Consider the following 21,383-nt stretch of genomic DNA (forward strand, 5'->3'; position numbering starts at 1 on the left):
TGAAGAATATCCCGGCACGTTTGATTTGTGTTCAGCTTAACAAAACATGACCCTTGTCGGTAAGTCAAAGAGCAGCTAACATGCGCAGGTAACCGTATACAACACGTTGAATGTAAACGCCACATCGACAAGTTAAGCGGAAAGTTTAAGGTTGTCTCAGTCTTGATGTTAGAATCCTGTAACAAAAATGTCTTTCTTTTGTGATAAGCTCCTTTTTACATATATAAATCGGGGCTCTTCTACTTTCAACGTGGCAAATAGGTCAGCGCAATGCAATACAGACATGTGAGACATGCCTGTCATTAATGGTATTGTTTACTGTAGAAGCGAAGTAGCTATATAGTAACATATGTTGTGTAGTAGCGAAAATAGACCTGTCGTACGTAACTTTAATATATGTATACCACAGCTTCTTTTATGTGAATCAACGGGCCCCGGGCCTCTAGTGCCGTACGACGTTTAGTAACGTGGGTACAATTAGCGGCATCGACATATAACCGAACACCGTAATCAAAGATGCGACAAACATTAGGCCATTCAAATTGTCCAAATTTGAAACGTCACTTCACACATAACCTAACATTTAGACAAAGGAACCGGGTGGTTGCTCAACGCTCAAACAAAGTCTGTGGGAACACTTAACAAGAGACTATGATACAGAAGGCATTACAGTGGCCTGGAAGAGCAAGGCTACTTCATGTATGATGTACGAGCCTGACGTCATGAATGACAGCGCTGATGCCGAGTTATCTTTGGATTTTGAAACACGACCTCAAGAAATTCGCTGGTTTATCATAGCGTTAAATCTACAGTTTACGGCAAATCAGATTTTCTTCGATCCGTGACACTGAATCTACAGTACAATGTTGATATATAAGCTAATGAATTGTATAACTTCATTGCGTTTGTATGATTTATATGTGGCATAATATTGCTATGCGCAGTTGCTTTCTGGACTTATGATCACGACCATACTAGTATGCGGTCAATGCCGCCTGTGGGCATACGTAACCTCAGGTAAAGGCACGTACGGAATCCGTAGTCCAGCAATTTATGCTTCTCACGGGGTAGGGTAAACTGCTAACTCGATACATACTGAACTTCATTATATATTGTAGCATAATATCAGTGATAGTATCCAGCAAGTGAACATTTATTCAACACTTTTACGTCCCGGAACAAATTGCATCAATGTTGTAAAATAACCTAGCCATTATCAACACACTCTAATCCACGTAATGACCTCTAAGCTGGTGGTTGCAATCACGTCGCTAGAAGATTACAGGACAGCGCTGTTTAACATGCAGTAGTTGTAGTGGTTGGTTGGTTGTCTATGCGTGTTATCTATATGTCTATCGCAAAGAAAACTGGTTTGGGTGCATGTCATGTGTCAGTGGCGAATTTGTGCATCGAATGATTGGCGTCATCTAGCGTTCGTTGTTGGTATCGCATTAGGCTTCCCTCTGTCCTAGGCCTTTTTCGTATTCGATCATCACATGCCTCACAAGACAATAAAAACAGAGCAAAGCAAAACAAGAAAAACAAAATTGACTGCCGTATTTATTTGACGAATGTTAGTATGACTGTGCTAGAGCTCTATCATCATAATGTCATAAAGGTCAGCAACTGTACTTATTAAGCACAACACGTAGCTAGGATCCGGACACCAGCGCTAGCAGTCAAAGCGACAACTGCCGTCCTTATAAGATCCCACATGTGATTCAATCTTTGTAACCTTTTATTCAACTTTCGTGACATCTGTCAGAAATGATCTATTAACAGAATGAGACGTAATTAATATGCCATTACTTCTTCTATATTTCTCAATCTATCAATCAATCAGTCGATATGGTCATGGAGAGGACAGTGTCTAACACAGTCTGGGTGGACTATTCCCGCGATTATAGATGGCGGTAACCTTAACATATTATTCTGACCAACTGTGTCTAGTCTACGCCTCTTCATTCTCAGTATTCTTCGTATCGCATGCAAACAGATCCTCTTGAGAGGAGCAGGGTGCCTGGAGGCTTCGAGAAGTCGGTTTTGCCAACAGCAACTCGAGTCTTCTTCTAACAACACTGGGCGCCCGCCGGCCCGGTCGAACGCCTGGATTCGGCACGTTTCCTTCAGCAACATATGCAGTGTAGCTATTTTGTTTCTATTCGACGGATTGTCGAGAAAGCAAAACAATGGCGTTTGGGCGTTATCGTAGATAGATGCATCCGGGTCTGCTCCATGATCGATTAGAATTCTGATGAGCTTGTCATTGCCTTCCCGACTCGCTAGGTGGAGCGGAGTCACACCATCGAGGTCTCTGGGCGACGGTTGAACTCCAGCTTCCAAAAGTAACTCCACACATTCCACGTCGTCGCTTTGTCTGTATGAACAAGTCACCACTGCCTGGTGCAGGGCGGTGCGACCATCTCGTCCTGTGACGTCCACCATCACCTGCAGTTCAAGAAGATGTCGCACGGTGTCGACGTGTGCCATGGACGCTGCCACAACCAGGGGAGTTCTCCCGTTCGAATCCTGAGCGTTCATATCGGCTCCTGCCTCGGAGAGGAGGTCAATCGCCTGGTAGATATCAAAAGCTGCTGCGTAGTGTAAAGGAGTCATGCCAGACTCGTCTTTAGCGTTGAAATCGGCGTGATATCGGCACAGCGCCTGTAAACATTTCACACATTTCTCAACGTCCCTTGCCCCAAGGCTATGGCCTTGCATGTCTGTAATCTTATACCTAGGCCAGTACATAAATGTCATGTGAAGTGCAGTTTTTCCCTGACTATTTCTTTCGTCGGGATGCTGAACTTCGTATCTGAGCAGCAATTCCATGACTTCGGGGCGTCTAAAGATGGCGGCAACGTGCAAGGGCAAGTACCTACCCACCGGTCCTGCAGTTGATCTTCTGTCCGCTAGGACGCGATTCTTCAAGAACATCTCACACAGTTCGATCTGATCGTTGGTGATGATCTGGTGAAGACTGACACTCCCGGACTTGCTGTTGTTGTTGTCGTCTGGCCCCGCCATGTCCTCTGCGTCTGAGGCATCCTCAGCTGTCTCGGCGCACGTCCGGAAGGATCCTTGCAGGGTACGTAACAAGGAGACACCGAACATGGTGGCCAAACGGCACAGCGACTCGACACTACAACACAGATCTAGAGGGCGAGGTCTTCAAGAGAGCTGGTTTCCTCTCCAAATTGGCGCGTGTCCCAGTTCTACAGTGTAAGATCAGCAGAAAACGCTTCTGCACTCGGTCCTACCTTGACACGCCGGGGTTTCCGGATGTCCGCATCTCTCTGTACTTCCCCATTCCGAGTTCCTCACGGCTGTCCATCAGAACACTTGTGTCTGCCTCGCTGACATCTCATCAACCAAAATCATTCCGTTTGGTCAGTTCCTCTCATGCTTCACACGCCGTCAGGTAATCAAATCCCCTTAATGGTCATCCCGGCCGGCCACACGCAGATTTGCTGCTCTGGTCATCCCTAACGGGGTCACCTTGGTCAGATCTAATTAAAACTGAACGCCGAGTCCTGCGAGCTTACAGCATTACGTAATGAAAGATTCGAGGATCACGACTGCAGTGATAAGAGACAGTTGAGAGGATTTCCACGGGAGCTGCGCTTAGGTACCATTTGAAGGCTAAAGTCGGACAAGTCCTCGCTCCGCCTGTGTTATGAATCCGTGCTGACCACCAGTGCTGACCTGTACTCTTAACACCATGCCGCTGACCCCCTTGCTTGTTCATAAACGGCAATAGCTGTCAGCACGTACGGACAACGAGCAAACCTCCCGGACAGGAATAGCCGGGCGGTGCGCTTACTAGTATCCCGTCGTAACGTTTGAATCCATATGGGAAAACTGCCCTTTAGCTATGTCCTGTCATTCCTACGCCGCATAGTGACAACCAGAGCTATGGCCTCGCGTTCGTGACACAAGATACCTAAGCTATAACGCAACTCGACCTTGGGAAAGCCAATATTATGACTCAAGTTGTCTGCTTCAATTATGGGGATATACGATCTTCTCCGTCTCAAGCATAACTATTGAAATAATAACGACACGGTCTTCAATTATCTGCGCGTTTGAAAGCGACTCGACACATTATGCACCCATAACTCGTTCCAAAGACGAGAAATATCGACGTACTTTTTCTCGACCAAAACTCACTTGCGCACCGCAGTGCACTAGTGGGGGAATGTGACAATTAACAAAGACCTGACAGACTTCACACATGTACCAAGTAATCTATTTTTGCACGTTGGAGTTTGCTTACGGCTTGTGGAACAACGATGGGAAATTTGTGTCATGAATGCTTTTACCCGGCCCCTTGTTGATACCATTAAAGGATTAAATCTAAGTCGAATAAGAGACTCTTGCATTCGCACAAAACCAAGGACGAGACGATGCGCTAATTGCCTTGTTGACTAGGTTCTTGTGCAATCGAGAGAGCTAAACTCTACTCAGCGCAAATAAACAGAGTCCGCTCTTCAGCAGATATATATGGTCATGCTGAAAATACGCACCCTGTTGTAAGGGGTGGGGGCACTGCACGGGCAAATATTGGCTTAAAACAGTCCATGAGGTATCGGCAGAATATTAAGGGCATGTCGCTGATCGTTTTCCGATGCATTCCGGGTGCTTGGGTACTCAATAATTGCCAGCAATTTGGAAGACAGGCCGATATCCCACGCCTATTACGGCCTGATCTAATTTGTAAACCCCACCACGACTGTGGGAGTCCAAATCCCAGCTCGGCACAACTAGCTGTTCCCTCCTACAGGACTCCCAACATATATTCTCGATTTTGATCGATTTATGAATCAATGCAACTTTACCTACGCTAGTCCTTTTTCATTCAGTTAAGTGAACTTAAGTAATACTCATAGTTTGCTTCGCTACCTATACAAGTCCAGTGTTCAATACCAAATAGATCCAGTCCCTTGTTTAATGAAAACAGGTGATCCCCTTCCATCGGCCGAGTCATATCTAAATTGACGCATGCTCGTCATGGAAATGTAAGATGAGTAGAGAGAGATTACAGTAATACCGTCCGTGTCGGGGTATGATTAAAGTTACTATCCCAGAAGATTTGGTAGGGGGAAAAAGAATATGGGTAACATTATACGTCGATAAAGGCTAGGCATCCAGGTAGCTCGCTGCATAATAGAAAATAAGCATAAACATTATAGCTGATGGTATCCACTATCTATTACTTCCTCAGCCGTCACAGTAAAGGATAGTGGATGCTATATATGAAACGCCTGACTCTACAGAGAATTTATCTAGTTGTTATGAATGTAATAACATTATTAGCTATACTGCGTCTCCTAGATTAATGGTTTCTGTCACTGTTTTCGTTCTTGCTACTTTATCACAGGCGAATTTCATTTCATTTTAATGTGTTCTGTCTAGACTCCTTCAGTCATCCTGCTTTAATAAGCTGTACTTTAATTGGAAAGTTGAAGGGATGAGAGACACACGGGCTAGCCATAAGATTGCAGTGTCTGAAACGTAACGATCCGAGATTTGTATATGGCTGTATGTATGTTTGTTAGTTCATTTGTTTGTTTTTGAGCCTTTGTTTATTCATGAAAAATCACAAATCGGCCTGATGGCTGCTTTTCATTAATTGAAGTCATAGGGGATAAGGTTAGTGTCAGAAAAATAGGGTGAAAACCTCACCCCTAAGCGTTTTGCCCCGCAAGTTAGATATCGATTTAGATGTAGAAAAGATATTAAACAGCTACAGATTACATGATAGAAGTCATAAACTTGTATTGATAAATCCGTTAACATGTGAGATTGTTACAATATATATCATCTATGCTATCGATTCTTTGTCAGCTAAGGGATCAAGCAAGGCTCCAAACGGATAGGTATAAAGAATACTTGTCAAGTTCGAATTTCCCGCGCTCAATCTCTATTTCCGGATCGATGATAATTATTCGCGGGGACTTGTGGGTAATTCCCACTTTTTTTTGGAGAAGACGCCATCTTGGTACTTTCTGGATGTGTGGGACGTTCTAACAGCTACAACAATGGCAGCGGTAGATAGCCAAAATTACGAGAATCAGATATCTGAATCCAAATCAGGTAAGCTTTAGGTTGTAGAGATATTATTTAGTGGGAGATTGAGGGTGCACCTTTTTAAAGAGAGCTGTTTTGGGCGCTGTAAAGTCGGCGGATTTTTATGTCGCTGCACGGCGTGCATGGTCCTGTAGGAGCGGTCACGAAATTTCTAATTTCTGTACAAAGATGAAAGTTTGATGATGTAGTTATGCAGAGTCAAGAGTTAACGATGTTCTAATTTTTCGTAAGATTGTGAATAAAATTAGAGAGATATGCACAACTAGGTTACCGAATCTGTGGATAGTTTGCTGTCTTTGTCACTGTACAAGGACTAATTATTTTTTTGCTTTATCATAGTTTATGGAAGCGTCATGCTGTTGCATAAAAATATAACGTGCATTTCGCGGGGAATATCGTCATCGATGATCGCAATCTGTACTTCTAATAGTAACTTATCTGTCCCACTGAACACCCGAGAATGTCACATAAATCTGCATGTAACCACATGAAGGCTAGCTGTTAAAACACTAACACATGGCCTGTGATATTTTTCAACACTGCAACACCTTCAGTTTTTGATCATGATCATGTTTAATATTTTGTTCCCCCCCCTACCCCAATTGTCTTTTGGGGATTATGATATGAAGCATTTAGATAAAATGGTGACATATTCCAAAGTTGCAGAATTAGTATTTTTCATTGTGAATATGGAAGGAAGCACAGGATGTGGACATTGTGGCATTGTTTGCTGCTTCAGATTGTTGCGGATGTAAAGCTCACTTTTTTCCTGCCCCAGAACACAGAGAAAGGGACAGAGACCGTGACCGGGACAGGAACCGTAAGCGGCGTTCCCGGAGTAGAAGCAGGTCGGGATCGCCCCGGGGCGGTCGTGGCGGCGGAGATCGCAGGAGGCGTGGCGGCAGAAGTCGATCCCGCAGTGGCAGCAGGGACAGGGGCCGACGGAGAAGGTGGGCTGTAGGGACGAAACAGCCCCAAAACTAAGCCGTGCACCCATACTTTTGACCCCCTGAACATTATGTCCCTGTTAGTGTTAGGGACTTTGTTCAATACAGTTAGGGAATATAGTAAAATTCTGCTTAAATTCTACAAAATAGCAATATTGTAACAGTATCTGAAGCCTAAATCAAGAGGAAGTTTCTAATGTGTGCCATGATCAGTGGCCATCTATTTGCTGTATACGGACTATAAAACGATGAACAATGATGTTAAAAGATGTACTGCAATTTATTTCCACAGGGTTATCGGTGGCTTGGATGATGACAAAGCTCCAGTCCTTCCTGCAGGGTAGCTATACAATTCCCACCTGTATAATAAATGTATAGAGCTGAACCTCACAATACATGCCAGCAGTAGTGTCGCAGTACTTGTATATGTAGCTGTTACACAGTGACAAACAGTATTTCGATTGTACATGTGTATGTTAAGAAATCAGCATAAACATAATAGACAAATATTTCATATGAAGAACGGTAAAATGTATTTCAGTATTTGTTTAGCTTTTGAAGAAGTTTACCTCTAACTAAGCTGGTAAAACCTACTGGGGTTGTACAGGTGATACTTTGAAACACTAAAAATGTTGTGAAAAGGCCCAAAAATACTACATGTACATGTATGTGGTGAGCAGGATTGGTGAGATACATGTTAGTTATCTGCTGTCATCTGTAAAACTGTCTGTCCAATGAGTGTTGTATTTATTTCATCCAACAAACTGTATTACTGATAAAGGTAGTTGTTGTTTGACGTTGTTCTCTGTTTCTACGTGTTCCAGTCGGTCCCCCCGACGATCCAGGCGCCGTAAGCCGTACCAGTACTGGGACGTTCCCCCACCAGGGTTCGAGAACATCACGCCTATGCAGTACAAAGCCATGCAAGGTGGACCTTACTTTTCACTGTCTTTTTTTCAATGGTTTTTACTCAGTAAGGATCTCGCGGGCAACAAAACCCGAATAATCACAGAAAACATACTGGTCAAATTCAACACAACAAGACAAGATCATACAGCCTTCAGAAGACATCCATACAAGAGTATCCATTCCTGTGTTGACTCAACTATTGGAAATCACCATACTGTTTGAAATAAGAGAATTAGTATCTTGCATTTATCTATTAATGTCTGCAAAGTAGAGAATTTATAATCAAGCATTGTAAGTATAACACACAGTTAAATTTAGATACCGTATGTTACATTGCAATGTAATTGTATTTGATGAATGTTCTGTTTATACTTGCAGCTGCTGGCCAAGTCCCATTGCTCGCCAGTGCCGGAGGTAATGCACAGTTTCCTTGACTACTGATCTTTGGTTGACAATCAGAACATGTTAAGTGAACTGTGATTTGCTTAGAAGACGTAGCCTTTCCATATTTTTTTGAAAAACTTCTAGCTTTGGAAAGTATAAGACCTGGTTGTACCATTTTTGAGTGTGAGCTGACATGACTTTTCACATATTATTCCAGGCGCAGCATCAATGCCATCCATGCTGGCAGCTAGTGCTTCAGGTATTTATTCATCCTTACCTGGGCTCCAGCTTATTTTACTAATGCTTATCACCAGTGCAGACACATTTTGAAAGATGGCAATTTTTAGTGGGGTGGGATACAAGATGTATTACCCATGGCATGAGGTGGCCTTCCTCTCTGAAAAATTTCCATTTATATTTTAGAGGGAACATCTTCTACACTTACAAGTAAATGTCTTGAGGAAATAAGTATACGTAGGAAAAAAACGAGAGTACAAATCAGGGGTAACATGATGTCCACTCATGGTTGGTTTTATAATGCTATATAACAGTCTAGCCAGTGATTTTGCCCTTTCCGTGATATACTTGCAACACATACAAACACATGTATGACACACGCACAAGTAGAATTATATATTTTTTTGGTGAAAATTGTTGATTCAACTAGTTTTGTTTAAAGAAAAAGGATTAGGGAAAAGTGATTGATTAATTGGTTTGATTGGTTAATTCCCTATTGTTAGGGGATCAGATTAAGATTTCATGCCCTAAACAATCTCTAGATCTCAAACACAAGCAAAATTTTGTATTCCATGCAAGTTGCCCATGAACAAAACAGTGGAACAAATGTTGTTTTTCCATGTTGTGTGGTAAGATTTGATGCCAATTCACTTTGTGGTCCACAGAAATGACGAGGGTAGGCAACATAGCATCAGGTATTTATACACCATGGTACAACTTTTCTGTGTGATGAGACATTTTGTGACAAAACAAAATCATTTTGCCTGTCCCTTCCAAAAATTCCACATCGATTTGTCTCACTATGCAGGGGAGAATACACCTGCATATTGCAGGGATTGTTTCAAGCTCTTAAAGCTATCGTGTGATTTTTCTCATGCTGCTTTGTACATTTTTAAACTCTTAGTTGCAGAAGCTTGTGTGGTGCTTAACACATCTACTCTCAGTTTCCACTAAATTTCTGTAATTGTATGCACTGATTTTAAAACCTGTGATACTTCTCAAATGTCTGTGTCTAGTATGTGCATGCAAATGAACTGGAATTCTTACTTGTTACCTCAAGGAAAAATTCATTAGCAACGATGTGGTACTAGTAGTTAAAACTCAAACATATACAGGGTGAAGATGTTGCTACAACTTGAACCAAAAAGATATGTACTTTTCCTTACAATACTGTTCCTAGTTCTGCTCAAAGAACATGTACATTTCTAGGGGGGAACAGAACTCATCCCTACAATAAGAAAGTAACCGACTAAGGTTCTTGCAACTGAACAGTTGAAGTATTGTTGTGTTGACATCTTGTTGGATTTGACGCATGTTTTCTTTGTGGTTCACAGATATGCCGGGGTTGGGCAACATGGCATCAGGTATCTATTGCAAAATTACCGAATTTTTTGTTTAGCAATTATCCATTTGTTAATGCTCTTGAAATTTGGTTAATATCAAGATGTAGGGGGGAAAGGTCGGAAGATTCTAAGAAACTTTTTACATAAAGAAAATGAAATTATGACAAGGGGACATCTTGATTGATCCAGGAGGGGTGGAAAAAACATAAGTTTGCTCCATGAATACAGTTAAGATGGTTAAACAAATCTGTAAATTGCCTAAGAAGAACCTGTACAAAAAGTATCCAATTCAGCCATTTGTGGCTGCAACATACTTTTTATAGATCATGTTGATCAAATGAACCATTCATGTATTCATTCATTCATGAAAGAGAAACTGAATCCAATTTGTTCCTGTGCTTTTGATTAGCGGCTACTGGCTCCATCCCAAGCGCAGCTTTGTTGGCTAACGCAGGCACGGCCATGCCGATCGGCAGCCAGATGACCAGGCAAGCCCGTCGGCTGTACGTGGGGAACATTCCTTTTGGTGTCACTGAGGTCAGTACATCCTGAACGTCTTGTTTGTTTATTGTATTAAGATCTCCATTAGCGTTCAGTGCTTACAAATTTCACATTATTCTTCCTGGAGTCCCCCTAGATATTTAATACATGTACATTAGATACAATCAAATTAAAAGTCTACTTTTTATGTAGAAAGAAAACTGTGACTGTTGTGTTCATGATTTTTTATGGCAAAGCTGTTTTGTTGGTGTACCTTGGTAGGTATTTTACGCAAACAATAAAGCAATGTTGAAACAGTGATCGACCAAAGATGGTCTTCAACAGGCAAGCAGTCTTACCAAAGATGTGTTTCGACTACCAAACATTAATTAGACCTTAGTTCCTCCAACAACATCGTGTTGTATTGGTTGGCAAATGATGCTCCTCCAGAGCTCTCGGTTCTGTGACGTTAGTTCCATTTCCTTCATTGTTTTTAACCCCAATTTTTTTTCCATCCTTCAAGACTGTACTGTTCAAGGTTGTCTTGGTCCTTCCCTGGGGACGTTTTCCTTCAGGTTTCCAGCCCACAGCTATTTTTGCTGTTCTTTGGCTATTCATTCTCTAAACATGATCCATGAACAGCAGTCTTCTCTTTGAAACAACTTAACTACAGCAAGCCTCATTTGTGTGTTCCTTTTTTGCCCCAACAGGAGGCTATGATTGACTTCTTCAACACCCAGATGCACCGTGCCAGCCTGGCCCAGGCACCAGGCAACCCCGTCCTCGCCTGCCAGGTCAACCTGGACAAGAACTTTGCCTTCTTGGAGGTGAGAGAGTCAGGGACGTGTACAAACACGAGACAGATGGTTCCCTTACATCCAGCTGCTGTTTGAAATGTTTCGATGCAAAAATTTGTCCCGCAGAAAGGCAGACACATCCTGCTTGTTTTTTATGGACAGCCAGGATTGGTCTATCATTCCTTGTTTCAAAATAGCTATGATAGTTTTTAACATATTTCTAATTTGGCTGAAGGGACTACCCTTATGTATTCAAGATTGATGGATAAATAATATAAATCATACATTTTCTTATATTCGAATGAAAGTTCATCTGTGACAATAATTGACAGTATAAAGACTTGACACGCAATTTTTGTACACAAAGTAAGCACCTACCAACAAGCTTTCGATCAGTTCACTGATCCTTCTCAAGTTGAAATAACCTGAAGCCTATGTATAGCCAATGTATAGGCTGATCGAAAACTTGTTCCTACGCACTTTACTTTGTTTACGGAAACAGCATATAAAGTCTTTATGAAAGTTTTCTTGCTTTAGTAGCTGTTCTTTCCATGAATCATGAAGGGTAAGACCGGAGCAAAATAAAGGAGATGACTGATCTTTAACTAGTGTTTTTGTTTCTTTTAAATCCAGTTCCGATCTGTGGACGAAACGACCTTGGCCATGGCATTTGATGGCATCATCTTCCAAGGTCAGTCCCTGAAGCTACGCCGTCCCCATGACTACCAACCAGTGCCCGGCATGGCGGAAAACCCGGACATCCACGTGCCAGGTGAGTTGATAGGTCAGCCCCGAGAGATATTTTACTTTTCTGATTTAGTCGTTCTTTTGTCATTTTCTGGAATTTTTGCAAACTTTTCGTTGAATACATTAATGAAGGCTAGACCTCCAGGTAGAACGTTACACGATGCAAAGTAAATCAGGCAACTGGATGAATTATCATGTTTCAGATAACATGCATTATCTTTCATCGATGACTCTGAAGACAAGTGTAAGAAGTTTTCACAGGATGATTTACTTCTGCTTCTAGTAGTCGTTTCGGTTATTTTTTTGTAGACATTTGAACAAGAAATTGGCGGTAGATATCCATGAGCAAGTTATTTTTCGTTTCGACACATTTTCTTCAACCGTGTGAAGCATTAAAAAACACAAGAAATTGTAAGACAGGGATTTTCGTTGTAAATGCAACAGTATTATTAGAGTAAAATTAGAAACAAAAGCGCATTGTAGGACTGTATTTTTCATGTACCCTTTACAAACAATGAAGACGTTCAGATATGAACGGCTTGTCTGACCTAGGTGGGTTCCCCGTTATTCCAGGCGTGGTGTCAACAGTGGTGCAGGACTCTCCGCATAAGATCTTCATCGGAGGACTTCCCAACTACCTAAACGACGACCAGGTACCCTACTCTGAATGGATGGAACAGACAAGGAAGCCAGCCTTTAACATTGTGAAAAGCGTAGTTTAAAAACTGGTACCTTTTGGCCATTGTTTTGGAAAGCTCTTACTTCAAGCTTTGACTCGAGGAAGAAAAGACGGGCTGGTTTCTTCTCTGTGCCCTCTGTGGTGCATTTGTAAGACTTAGATATTCCAAGCAGGTAGCAGGGAAGCAGAGAAGACTAGGTACCCCGGGAAAGAGAGGAGATACAGGCTGTTGTCTGTCTAGGCACCATTCCCTTTCAGGGTTCTCTTTCCCAAGGTTCTTTTCAGGTAAGGAGGTGAGGTTCAGGCTGTGGCATGGGCGTGTCTCCAGCTTTTTTTTTCTTTTCCCCCTTCCCAAAGTAACATGAATGTTAGAGGTCCTGTCCCCTGTCCAGTGCTGACCTATGGGAGGACTATGGACACCCCCTTTACCATACTATCTCTCATCGGTCCTCGTTCTTAAAGGCTATTCCCAAATTGCATTCATCCTTGCGTTGTTTCAAAGATGAATCTTCAAGAAATTCAACTGGATATGCTACTCTGACTTGAGTCCAAAACTTTTGTAGCAACTGTTTCTCTCCACAAAAGCACTTTGGTGAAATATGTTGTCATTTCTGCAGTCCTTCTAATTTTTACAAAAACAGACAACGGAACAAATTAAATAATTGGACATTTTTCCCTGCAGCATTTTTTTCAGCTCTTGTTAAGCAGGTTGTGTCATGGCAAGGAAACTCTCTGTCCCAGGGCTCTCTCTCCTTTCCAGGTTTCTGTTTCAGGGTTTCTTTTTCAGCTTAGCTCCAGCAAGACATGTTTAAACTTTTCAGTCATCCATGGCTCCAAAATAAAAGCATCACAAATTCTTTTGTTTGAATGCCAAATTTGTTGGACAACTTCCAAATAAACCACTTGAAAGCATTGTCAAGCTGCTAAAACAAAAGATTTCTTGCCAAAAAAAACAAAAATTTACAGGAAAACAAGTTACAGGAAAACAATTTACAGGAAAACTGTATGGATTCTTGTGGCCCCTCCCCCTTCCTTCCAGGTCTATTACTTTCAGATAACAGAAGAGTGTGTACGTATAACTTCAATATGATGTTTCCCACTCAGGTAAGCATGCCTATTCCTGAAAACTTTATCTAAGCACTACTTTGTCTAGAGCAAAGATACACTGATTGGTTGCCAACATATGAATTCTGTTTCAATTGAATGATGCAGAACTATGCCAGTGCACACATAATGCTTGGCTCGAAATCTTTCAGCAGAACTTGCAAAGTCAGAATTAGGATCAAATTGAAGAAGTGTCGCAGACACAAAAATTATGCAGGCTAGGTCATGATTCTGGAAAAAACGAAGTTCTGCTCTCCAAAAAAACATAGGTTGGTAACGCCCATGTCTGCCACAGCAGTAACAATGTAACACTCAGCCAGACTTGATTGAATATGAAGTACTCACGCGTCTTCTTCCATTTTGTTCCCATCTTGATCCCTAGCTAAGGGGACGTTACTACATGTTTTTATGGGGCAAAACATTTCTTGAGAGTATCACAACCTCTGCAACCTGCCCTATTGCCAATGGCGCCTAAAGGCAAGTGTCCTTCGCATGTTGGAGAGACCATGTATATGGTGAGCGGTTGAGAGGGCGTGAGTGGTGTGGTTGACCGATTCTGTCAGGCCTGAGCTATTGCTACTGTCATTTTCAACAGGCGTAGCAGCAACAACTACTAAAACGTCCTCCCTAGAGTGAAACATGCCCAGTTCAGCCATTGATGGCGGCCTCAATTGTTTTGGTATCTGACTGAAAGGCTTTTGAGTTTTTGTCAGAAGTGACAAGTCTGATGGAAGTCACAGTGGTGATGCTTATGAGGGGTATGGGGAAAGAAATGTGCACGTGAGATGGTACTTAGTTAAGTCAGTACAGAGCTCGAAGGATGGGTGCAGCATTCCAACACAGGTAGGACCTGGCAGTTTTCTTCTTCAACCATAGAAATCCTGTGATGAGCACAAGTTTAGTGTTGCTGCTTGCTAAAGGTTGGTGTAGACAGCATGACTAGATGCCTTGCATGTTTATTTAGAGGACATGTAGTTCTTGAAAGTGGGTATCAGTCAACCTTAAGTCCCATCCAGAGCTTGCATCCATTAGAGTTTGAATTCCTGGGATTGTAGAGATTGTGGCCCTGTGCTTTGGAGGGGAGGGGATCCTGGCAGCATGTCGCTTTCTGTCAGACATACACATACACCCTTCTAACGTTTCCACCCGTCTGCTCATCTCCGCACAGGTCAAGGAACTTCTCCTGTCGTTCGGACAACTCAAAGCCTTCAATCTGGTGAAGGACAGCTCCACTGCACTGTCCAAGGGATATGCCTTCTGTGAATATGTCGATCCAAATGTCACAGACCAGGTATTATTATTATCAATTCTTTATTCTAGAGCACCAACTGGCCCATAGTAAAAACATACATAACAATATACACACAACATTTAAGAAAACAGAGAAACATGGCAATCTTTATACACAGACGACTCTGTGGCTTTTGAAGTAGGTATTGCAGTAGAATGAATCTGACCTTACCGCAGATTCTACAATGTTTGTATTGTTCCCTTTGGCAAAAACGTTTCTTTTTCCAAAATTACAATAGGAGTCCTTCAGGCTGCTGGTATGAAAACTTTGAAGTCTTGATACAGTTCTCTTTTAGCCACTGAAGTGTAAATATTTGATTAGTGATCATATATTTTCTGGAAGTGCAGGAAGCTTGATTTGTAAAAAGACTTGCTTGTATTCTTCAGGCTATTGCAGGACTGAACGGAATGCAGCTTGGAGACAAGAAGCTGATCGTCCAAAGGGCCAGCGTCGGTGCCAAGAATGCACAGAATGTAAGTATGACTACCCATATCATGGCTATGGTGAACAATGTTGAAATAAGCTATAAAGCTCAATGTAGCACCAAATCAGTGCCCAATCAATGTCGGACAGCTATCAAGTCTTGTTTATTTACATTGCATACCCGATAACTGCCTTGCAAACCTGGTAAACCTAGGGACATTCCTACCTGAAGCTTGTTAATACCGTATTCATTTACGCCAAGTGAGGAAATTGGTGTAAAATGCCTTTCAAGAGGGCACAACATCAGGACCTGTCAGGCACTTGAACTCAGTACCTCAGGTCTTGAGTCAACAACCCTAACCAGAAGGTCATCATGCCACCTAGTCTGAGTTCTTGAAACTTGAATAGGTAGTGTTAAGAAGGTGGCAATGGGCACGTGTCTTAATGGACTGGAGGCCACTGTCACTGATGCTCCTTGCTTTGTTGTTCGTGCTTGATGTGACATTTTGTGACTTTTCTTTCCAGCAACCCGTCGCGCTCCAGATCCCCGGCCTGACACTGACTGGCAATGCAGGACCCCCCACGGAGGTGCTGTGCCTCATGAACATGGTCATGCCAGAAGAACTCATGGACGAGGAGGAATATGAAGGTTTGTAGTTCTAACATTCTCGTTGTTTGTTCTGAAGACTACACAGAGGTTTAGTAGCTCTGTTGGAAACTGTCCTGGAAAAGCACGGAGATTGGTTGCACACTCAATATGTCTAGTTATGCTTTTTTGTGAAGTTGTGCAATTGTGAAGTTAAACAAAGAAGTGTTTTTTCACTGGAGTGTAGTATTGCCCATATTAGCATGTCTTTATTTCCTTGACTGGAAATAAGCCTTCTATTACGCAGGCATAGCTGCATCGGTATGTTTAAAAGTAGAATATTTATTTGATCCACTCACACCGGGCTGGACCCCTACTCTTATGGATAAGTGTGGTGGGTTTTGATAAGATGGATCTGTTTCGTCAAACCCCAGGACGAAGTCAGTTTATTAGTAGGTGGAGGTATATATGTGCTGACTTATCCTCCTTATCTGCAGATATTCTGGAGGACGTGCGTGAGGAGTGTGGGAAGTATGGCGCGGTTTTGAGTGTGGAGATCCCCAGGCCCATTGAGGGGGTCGACGTCCCTGGATGTGGCAAGGTGAGAGACTTCAATTTCAATTCTGACAAAATGGCAGAATTACAAGAGCTCTTATCTTAATTTTTCAAGCTAATCTTCACAACTTTGTATGCATGGTAATGTCTAAGATGAAGAATGTCTACACCAATGTTTAACAGAGTAGTCAGCAGACAAGTTGAATGCTTCGAAAGCATTTGTTTTAGAAATAGAGTTATACATAACAGACCTATATAAATAACCCAAAGCCATCAATATATTGGGATTGTTGCACCAGTCAGAGGAGTCTGAACTCATTCATGCAGAAGTTTAGTAGTATTGTTACATTTTGGAATGAAAGACTTTTCCTTCATTTGAACTCTGCATGTAACTTCCTAACCTAACTAAATCTTTTTTTTGCTGTGCACAGATCTATGTGGAATTCAGGTCCATCATGGACTGTCAGAAGGCTCAGCAGGCGCTAACCGGCCGCAAGTTTGCCCAGCGTATCGTCGTGACGTCATACTACGACCCTGACAAGTATCACAGACGAGATTTCCAGTAGTGTGATAAGCGGGTTTTCTTTTCTCACCACACACGGCAGCGGATAAACTTCATAAAACCACCTAACGATAATAGATCTGATTGTTCAACTCTCCTTGCTGTTCATATTGGCCTAAGTCCTTGCTAACCCATGTAGCATATATTGGTAACTGTCTTTTGGTATGTAATGGTAAATGAAATGATCAAGTATATCTTTAGGGCCCTCATGCTGCTTCTTGAGTACATTTTTGTTACTTCCAGTGTTTTTGGTCAGCACTGTATATAGTCAGATCACGTGTGATCGCCAGTAGTTTTGTAGACAATATTCCATGCTCTTTTTCATCATCCAGTGGTGTTCTGTACTATTCTTACTTCCTATTTCAAAACAACTGGACATATTTGTATGACATTTGATGGGGGCAACAAAAGTGATTTAAACCAAACGGTGATTTAAAGATAGACTTGTGTTGAAAATATCCAGGATTGAGATTCGGTGGGGGGAGGATATTACAGACAGTAGAGTAAAAGCAGTCACTGTATTAATGTATGTTGTTTTGCATCAACCATTTAAGTTTTACAGTTTTAGTATCCTTGTTGTCACGTTGTGAAGAGTACACAGGCAGTTGTTTGATAGCCATTGTGGTAAGTGATCATGTGCATAGTCCTGCCTAGTCACATCATTGGAGACTGAAACTTAGATGTGCAGAGTTCGGCGCAGGTTTTAATGTGGCATGTTATGTCCATGCTTACTTGTATTGTGCGACAGTATTGTGTGCAAGAAATTTTTGTAACAGGAAAGTAAATAAACAGTGACTGTTAATTACGTCTGTCTCATGGACTTTTATTGAGTACATCGTACTTACAACTCATGGGTATGATTGCTGCTTTATGCAAATTATTTCCATAGGTACTGGTACTCAGGACCTTGCCATGGTCAAAGTGTAAGATTCTTTTTAGGCAGGCTAACTGCATCTCAAGGTGATCAATGGCTGGAAAAAAGCTACTAGTATTCTTACTACTTGGGCATGACGATTACAAATGGACAAAATGTAATTTCAATGATACTTTTGGAGATTTTGCCACTCCGGACCTGAAACATCAATTAATAGGTAATAAATCTGAAATATCAATTAACTAGTAATTTATACTCTTTAGCGAGTTGAAGAAGTTCAGCTTCCAGTATTCTCTATTGTACATCATTTCAGTTAAGTCTTTTTCACTTAAGAGCCTAAAACAGCCAAACCCTGACAAAATCTCAGCACGTTTAGTTACAAATAAATGGTAGCAAAAGCTGCGAACGGACAAGCTAGACTCCTTTCCAGCCTTTATCATTGTAACCAACAGAGAAAAAGTCATTCGCAGCATTTCCAGATCTACCGAATTCCTCTTCGTGGACAATAGTGTTGGATTCTGTGTTCATCACAGCCATTCTCCAGGTGAAGTTCATGTTCTTGGGAAGGTAGCATGTTCCCTGAAAAACACAAGGACATTGTGGCATTCTTGAGAAAATGTTCAGAAAGATTGGTTATGGAGTGATGTCCCCAAGAATTTGACAAAACACAAGGGGTCATCCATACTCTTCTCGATAAGTGAGTTGGTTTATAAGGCTCCCCCATACACAGGCCTAACAATTTGCACTTAACGCAAGACATACATGACTTAAGGCACAACTTTACTTAAACATATTGAAGTCCTCATTGTAACTTACTATGTATTAAAAATTAACATTACATTTGACATAATACCAAGGACATTAGACCATTATGTCAGATAGTCTGTTATAAAAACAAGTATTTTGCATTGAAAATGTTGCAACTTCTCTAAACAAGGGAGTTTACCAGCCAAACTTCAGCCTGCTGATGCTCCATCCTCAGCCCCTGCGCAGGGTCCCTCTTCCCCAGGGGTATGAGATCACCTGTGACGATGGGCTCCTCGTGGGGGTGCAGGCCGCTGCAGTGCACACGGAATGTCACCAGGTGGCTCTCGCAGGGCACCAGCTCTGTAAGACAAGCAAAAAGGTTGAAATTTCCCAGATGAACCAGGCAATGTGAAGGCTATAGCATTTAACTACTGTCTGAACATACCCAGAAGGAGCATACATATATTCTGATAAACAATTCAAATGACATCTGAAGTACATGACTATAGAGATGCTCACCTTACAATGTTGCTAACCTGCAATCTTACAAATGTTTTATAATAGATATTACATGTACAGTGATGATATTAATGCAAACAAGTCACTGTAGATAGACGTTATGGAAACGCTCTATAGATAAGTTGCTTGTAAATAATAAGATACTTTCCTCCATACAGGAGAAACGGATGGTATTTCTAACAGCAGGTAATGTAACGTAATAGGAAGAGTAAGTCAAGAACACAGATGCTAACCTTCCCTGGAGAAAAGGAACATGTTCTTGCGTACTGAGATGAACTGGTCGTAATGTCGTGCCACGCTGTTGCCCACAGCTGACCAATCATCATCCAGGTCCACCTCGTAAACCTCATCAGGGATGTAGTTGTCGATTTCCATCTTCAGAGACAAGAAACTAAGTCAAGCACTACAATTATTTACACACAACTTTTATAGTAGTTTTCATCCTACTCTAAATGATTATGAAGCAAATTACTGCAGGTTGCAATGCCCAAGAATTTGCACAATAGCTTAGCTGTTGACTGCTTTGATATCACCTTAAATTTGAAGAATAGAGTAAGAGCTGAAGGAGAAACTGATACATGTATGATATTACACAACAACAACTCCGGAAGAAATGCAACCCCCGCTGATACTGATAGCATGCAGTAAGGGGTTTATATTAAAGGCTAAACTATGACAAAGACCTAATGATCAAGAAGTACCTATTAAATTGCAATGCACTGGACCAATGTAAGTTACACATTGCGGGTACAATAAAAACCTTTGCTATAAAGCATCATTTTTGACATGCAATGTTTCAATGCTATTAGTTGCATTACCTGAGCGAGAACACAGGGTTCCTCCTCCCCGTTGATGGTCGTGGTGGTGAGGAGGAAGTCGTTCAGGTGGTCCTGGATCAGGTCCGTGTGGATAGACGGGTCGTCAGCACCCGAGTCATAGTACAGGTCTGGGACCTGACAGGAGAGGAGGGGATGGCAGCATTGTTAGCTGAAACGCACGAAGCGAGTAGTACAGTCTCCTGACTCCTGGGATTGAACCTGGGCCAGCCAGCGCACCGTCTCAACACACTTACCACCAGGCTAAAAGGTCCAGACCAGTTAGACTGGTCAGTAAGTGGCGCTTGAACCGCACTGTTACAACACATTGCAAGTACAAGAAATGTGTTACAGTATTTGATGATGATCATGACAGTATTTTTGAGTTGCAAATCATATCACATTACATGTGTGGTGTTATCATATTATACAATTATATTACATGTATCCTGCAAGTGCCACGTTAGTCGTTATGAAACTTAGATATTCTTCAATTGGATTGTTTCCTGATAACTAAAGTTACTCATCACTGATTGATATGAATACCTTGCCTTGGCACAAAGGTACAAGGTGCAATATAACATGGTGCTGTCATCAATTAGTATGGCTTTCAAAATCCTATGTTTTAATTTCATCTTCCAAAACTTTCAATATTTATACTTGTACATGTATCTTAATTTGTTAACTTGGATTTGTTCAAGCAATTGTTCAATTTCTATGACCAACTTTTACCTGAATCTCACAAACAGGACTGCCGTCCTTAAGTTTAGTGGAGAGAAATTTGCCACTGGTGCAGAAGGAAACGTCATGGCCCACATCCTCAGACACGCTCCCGATGCTTTTCTTCTTCTTCTTCTGTCGACAAGCGGCGAAGAAATCCTCCTGGCCGACTCGGGTGAAGAACACAGTGTTGAGGGAGGAGTATCTGGGGATATCAAGGCGGAGGGCGCTTTGGAAAGAGTCAAACAGCAGAACCTGTGGCTTTTGTACATCTGCGTTGTAGATAGCCGCGATCTTGCCAGCTTCCTTCTTCAGTAGCTGGTGTCGATGCACGTTGAAATACTGATTTTTAAGGTTCCCGACTGCACGAACGATGGACCTGGCGAACGCCATGTTTTTTTGTAGAGTGTAACGGCACACTTCTTGTCCCTCCCACCCCGGGAAGGTCGAAGTTCAAGGTAAACAAAGCAACAGCAACTCGAAACCTTGACCACATATAGGACACAGTCACTTCGGCACGAAATTAACAGTTTAAACGTTTCGAATATCTAAAAAAACAACTTTATGTGTATAT

General features: G+C 41.9%; 3 protein-coding genes across 7 annotated transcripts; 1 reads left to right on the forward strand and 2 right to left on the reverse strand.

Annotated features, from left to right (window-relative positions):
- Positions 1 to 1,531: 1,531 nt before the first annotated feature.
- Positions 1,532 to 3,986, reverse strand: LOC136440809 (poly [ADP-ribose] polymerase tankyrase-1-like). The gene has a single exon (XM_066436929.1). The coding sequence runs from the start codon at positions 3,112 to 3,114 to the stop codon at positions 1,840 to 1,842; it is 1,275 nt and encodes a 424-aa protein (XP_066293026.1). The 5' UTR covers positions 3,115 to 3,986; the 3' UTR covers positions 1,532 to 1,839.
- A 1,975-nt stretch (positions 3,987 to 5,961) lies between these two features.
- Positions 5,962 to 17,939, forward strand: LOC136439777 (splicing factor U2AF 50 kDa subunit-like). Of its 5 annotated transcripts, none has more exons than XM_066435350.1 (17): positions 5,962 to 6,096; positions 6,869 to 7,040; positions 7,330 to 7,377; positions 7,862 to 7,965; positions 8,325 to 8,360; positions 8,548 to 8,589; positions 9,233 to 9,262; positions 9,902 to 9,931; positions 10,320 to 10,447; positions 11,101 to 11,217; positions 11,821 to 11,971; positions 12,487 to 12,587; positions 14,886 to 15,008; positions 15,395 to 15,481; positions 15,957 to 16,080; positions 16,515 to 16,618; positions 17,004 to 17,939. In XM_066435350.1, the coding sequence occupies exons 1-17, from the start codon at positions 6,042 to 6,044 to the stop codon at positions 17,136 to 17,138; spliced, it is 1,587 nt and encodes a 528-aa protein (XP_066291447.1). In that variant the 5' UTR covers positions 5,962 to 6,041; the 3' UTR covers positions 17,139 to 17,939. The 5 variants fall into 5 exon arrangements, with proteins under 5 accessions (XP_066291447.1, XP_066291449.1, XP_066291448.1 ...); XM_066435352.1 differs by having other exon boundaries at positions 12,508 to 12,587; XM_066435351.1 differs by having other exon boundaries at positions 11,821 to 11,959.
- LOC136439779 (uncharacterized) lies at positions 17,937 to 21,316 on the reverse strand. Its single transcript, XM_066435355.1, has 5 exons — positions 20,822 to 21,316; positions 20,093 to 20,227; positions 19,508 to 19,649; positions 18,955 to 19,115; positions 17,937 to 18,587 (listed from the first exon to the last, which is right to left on the reverse strand). The coding sequence occupies exons 1-5, from the start codon at positions 21,200 to 21,202 to the stop codon at positions 18,423 to 18,425; spliced, it is 984 nt and encodes a 327-aa protein (XP_066291452.1). The 5' UTR covers positions 21,203 to 21,316; the 3' UTR covers positions 17,937 to 18,422.
- Positions 21,317 to 21,383: the final 67 nt, after the last annotated feature.

This window comes from Branchiostoma lanceolatum, chromosome 8, assembly GCF_035083965.1.
Source record: "Branchiostoma lanceolatum isolate klBraLanc5 chromosome 8, klBraLanc5.hap2, whole genome shotgun sequence".
In the NCBI taxonomy this organism is placed as follows: Eukaryota; Metazoa; Chordata; class Leptocardii; order Amphioxiformes; family Branchiostomatidae; genus Branchiostoma; species Branchiostoma lanceolatum.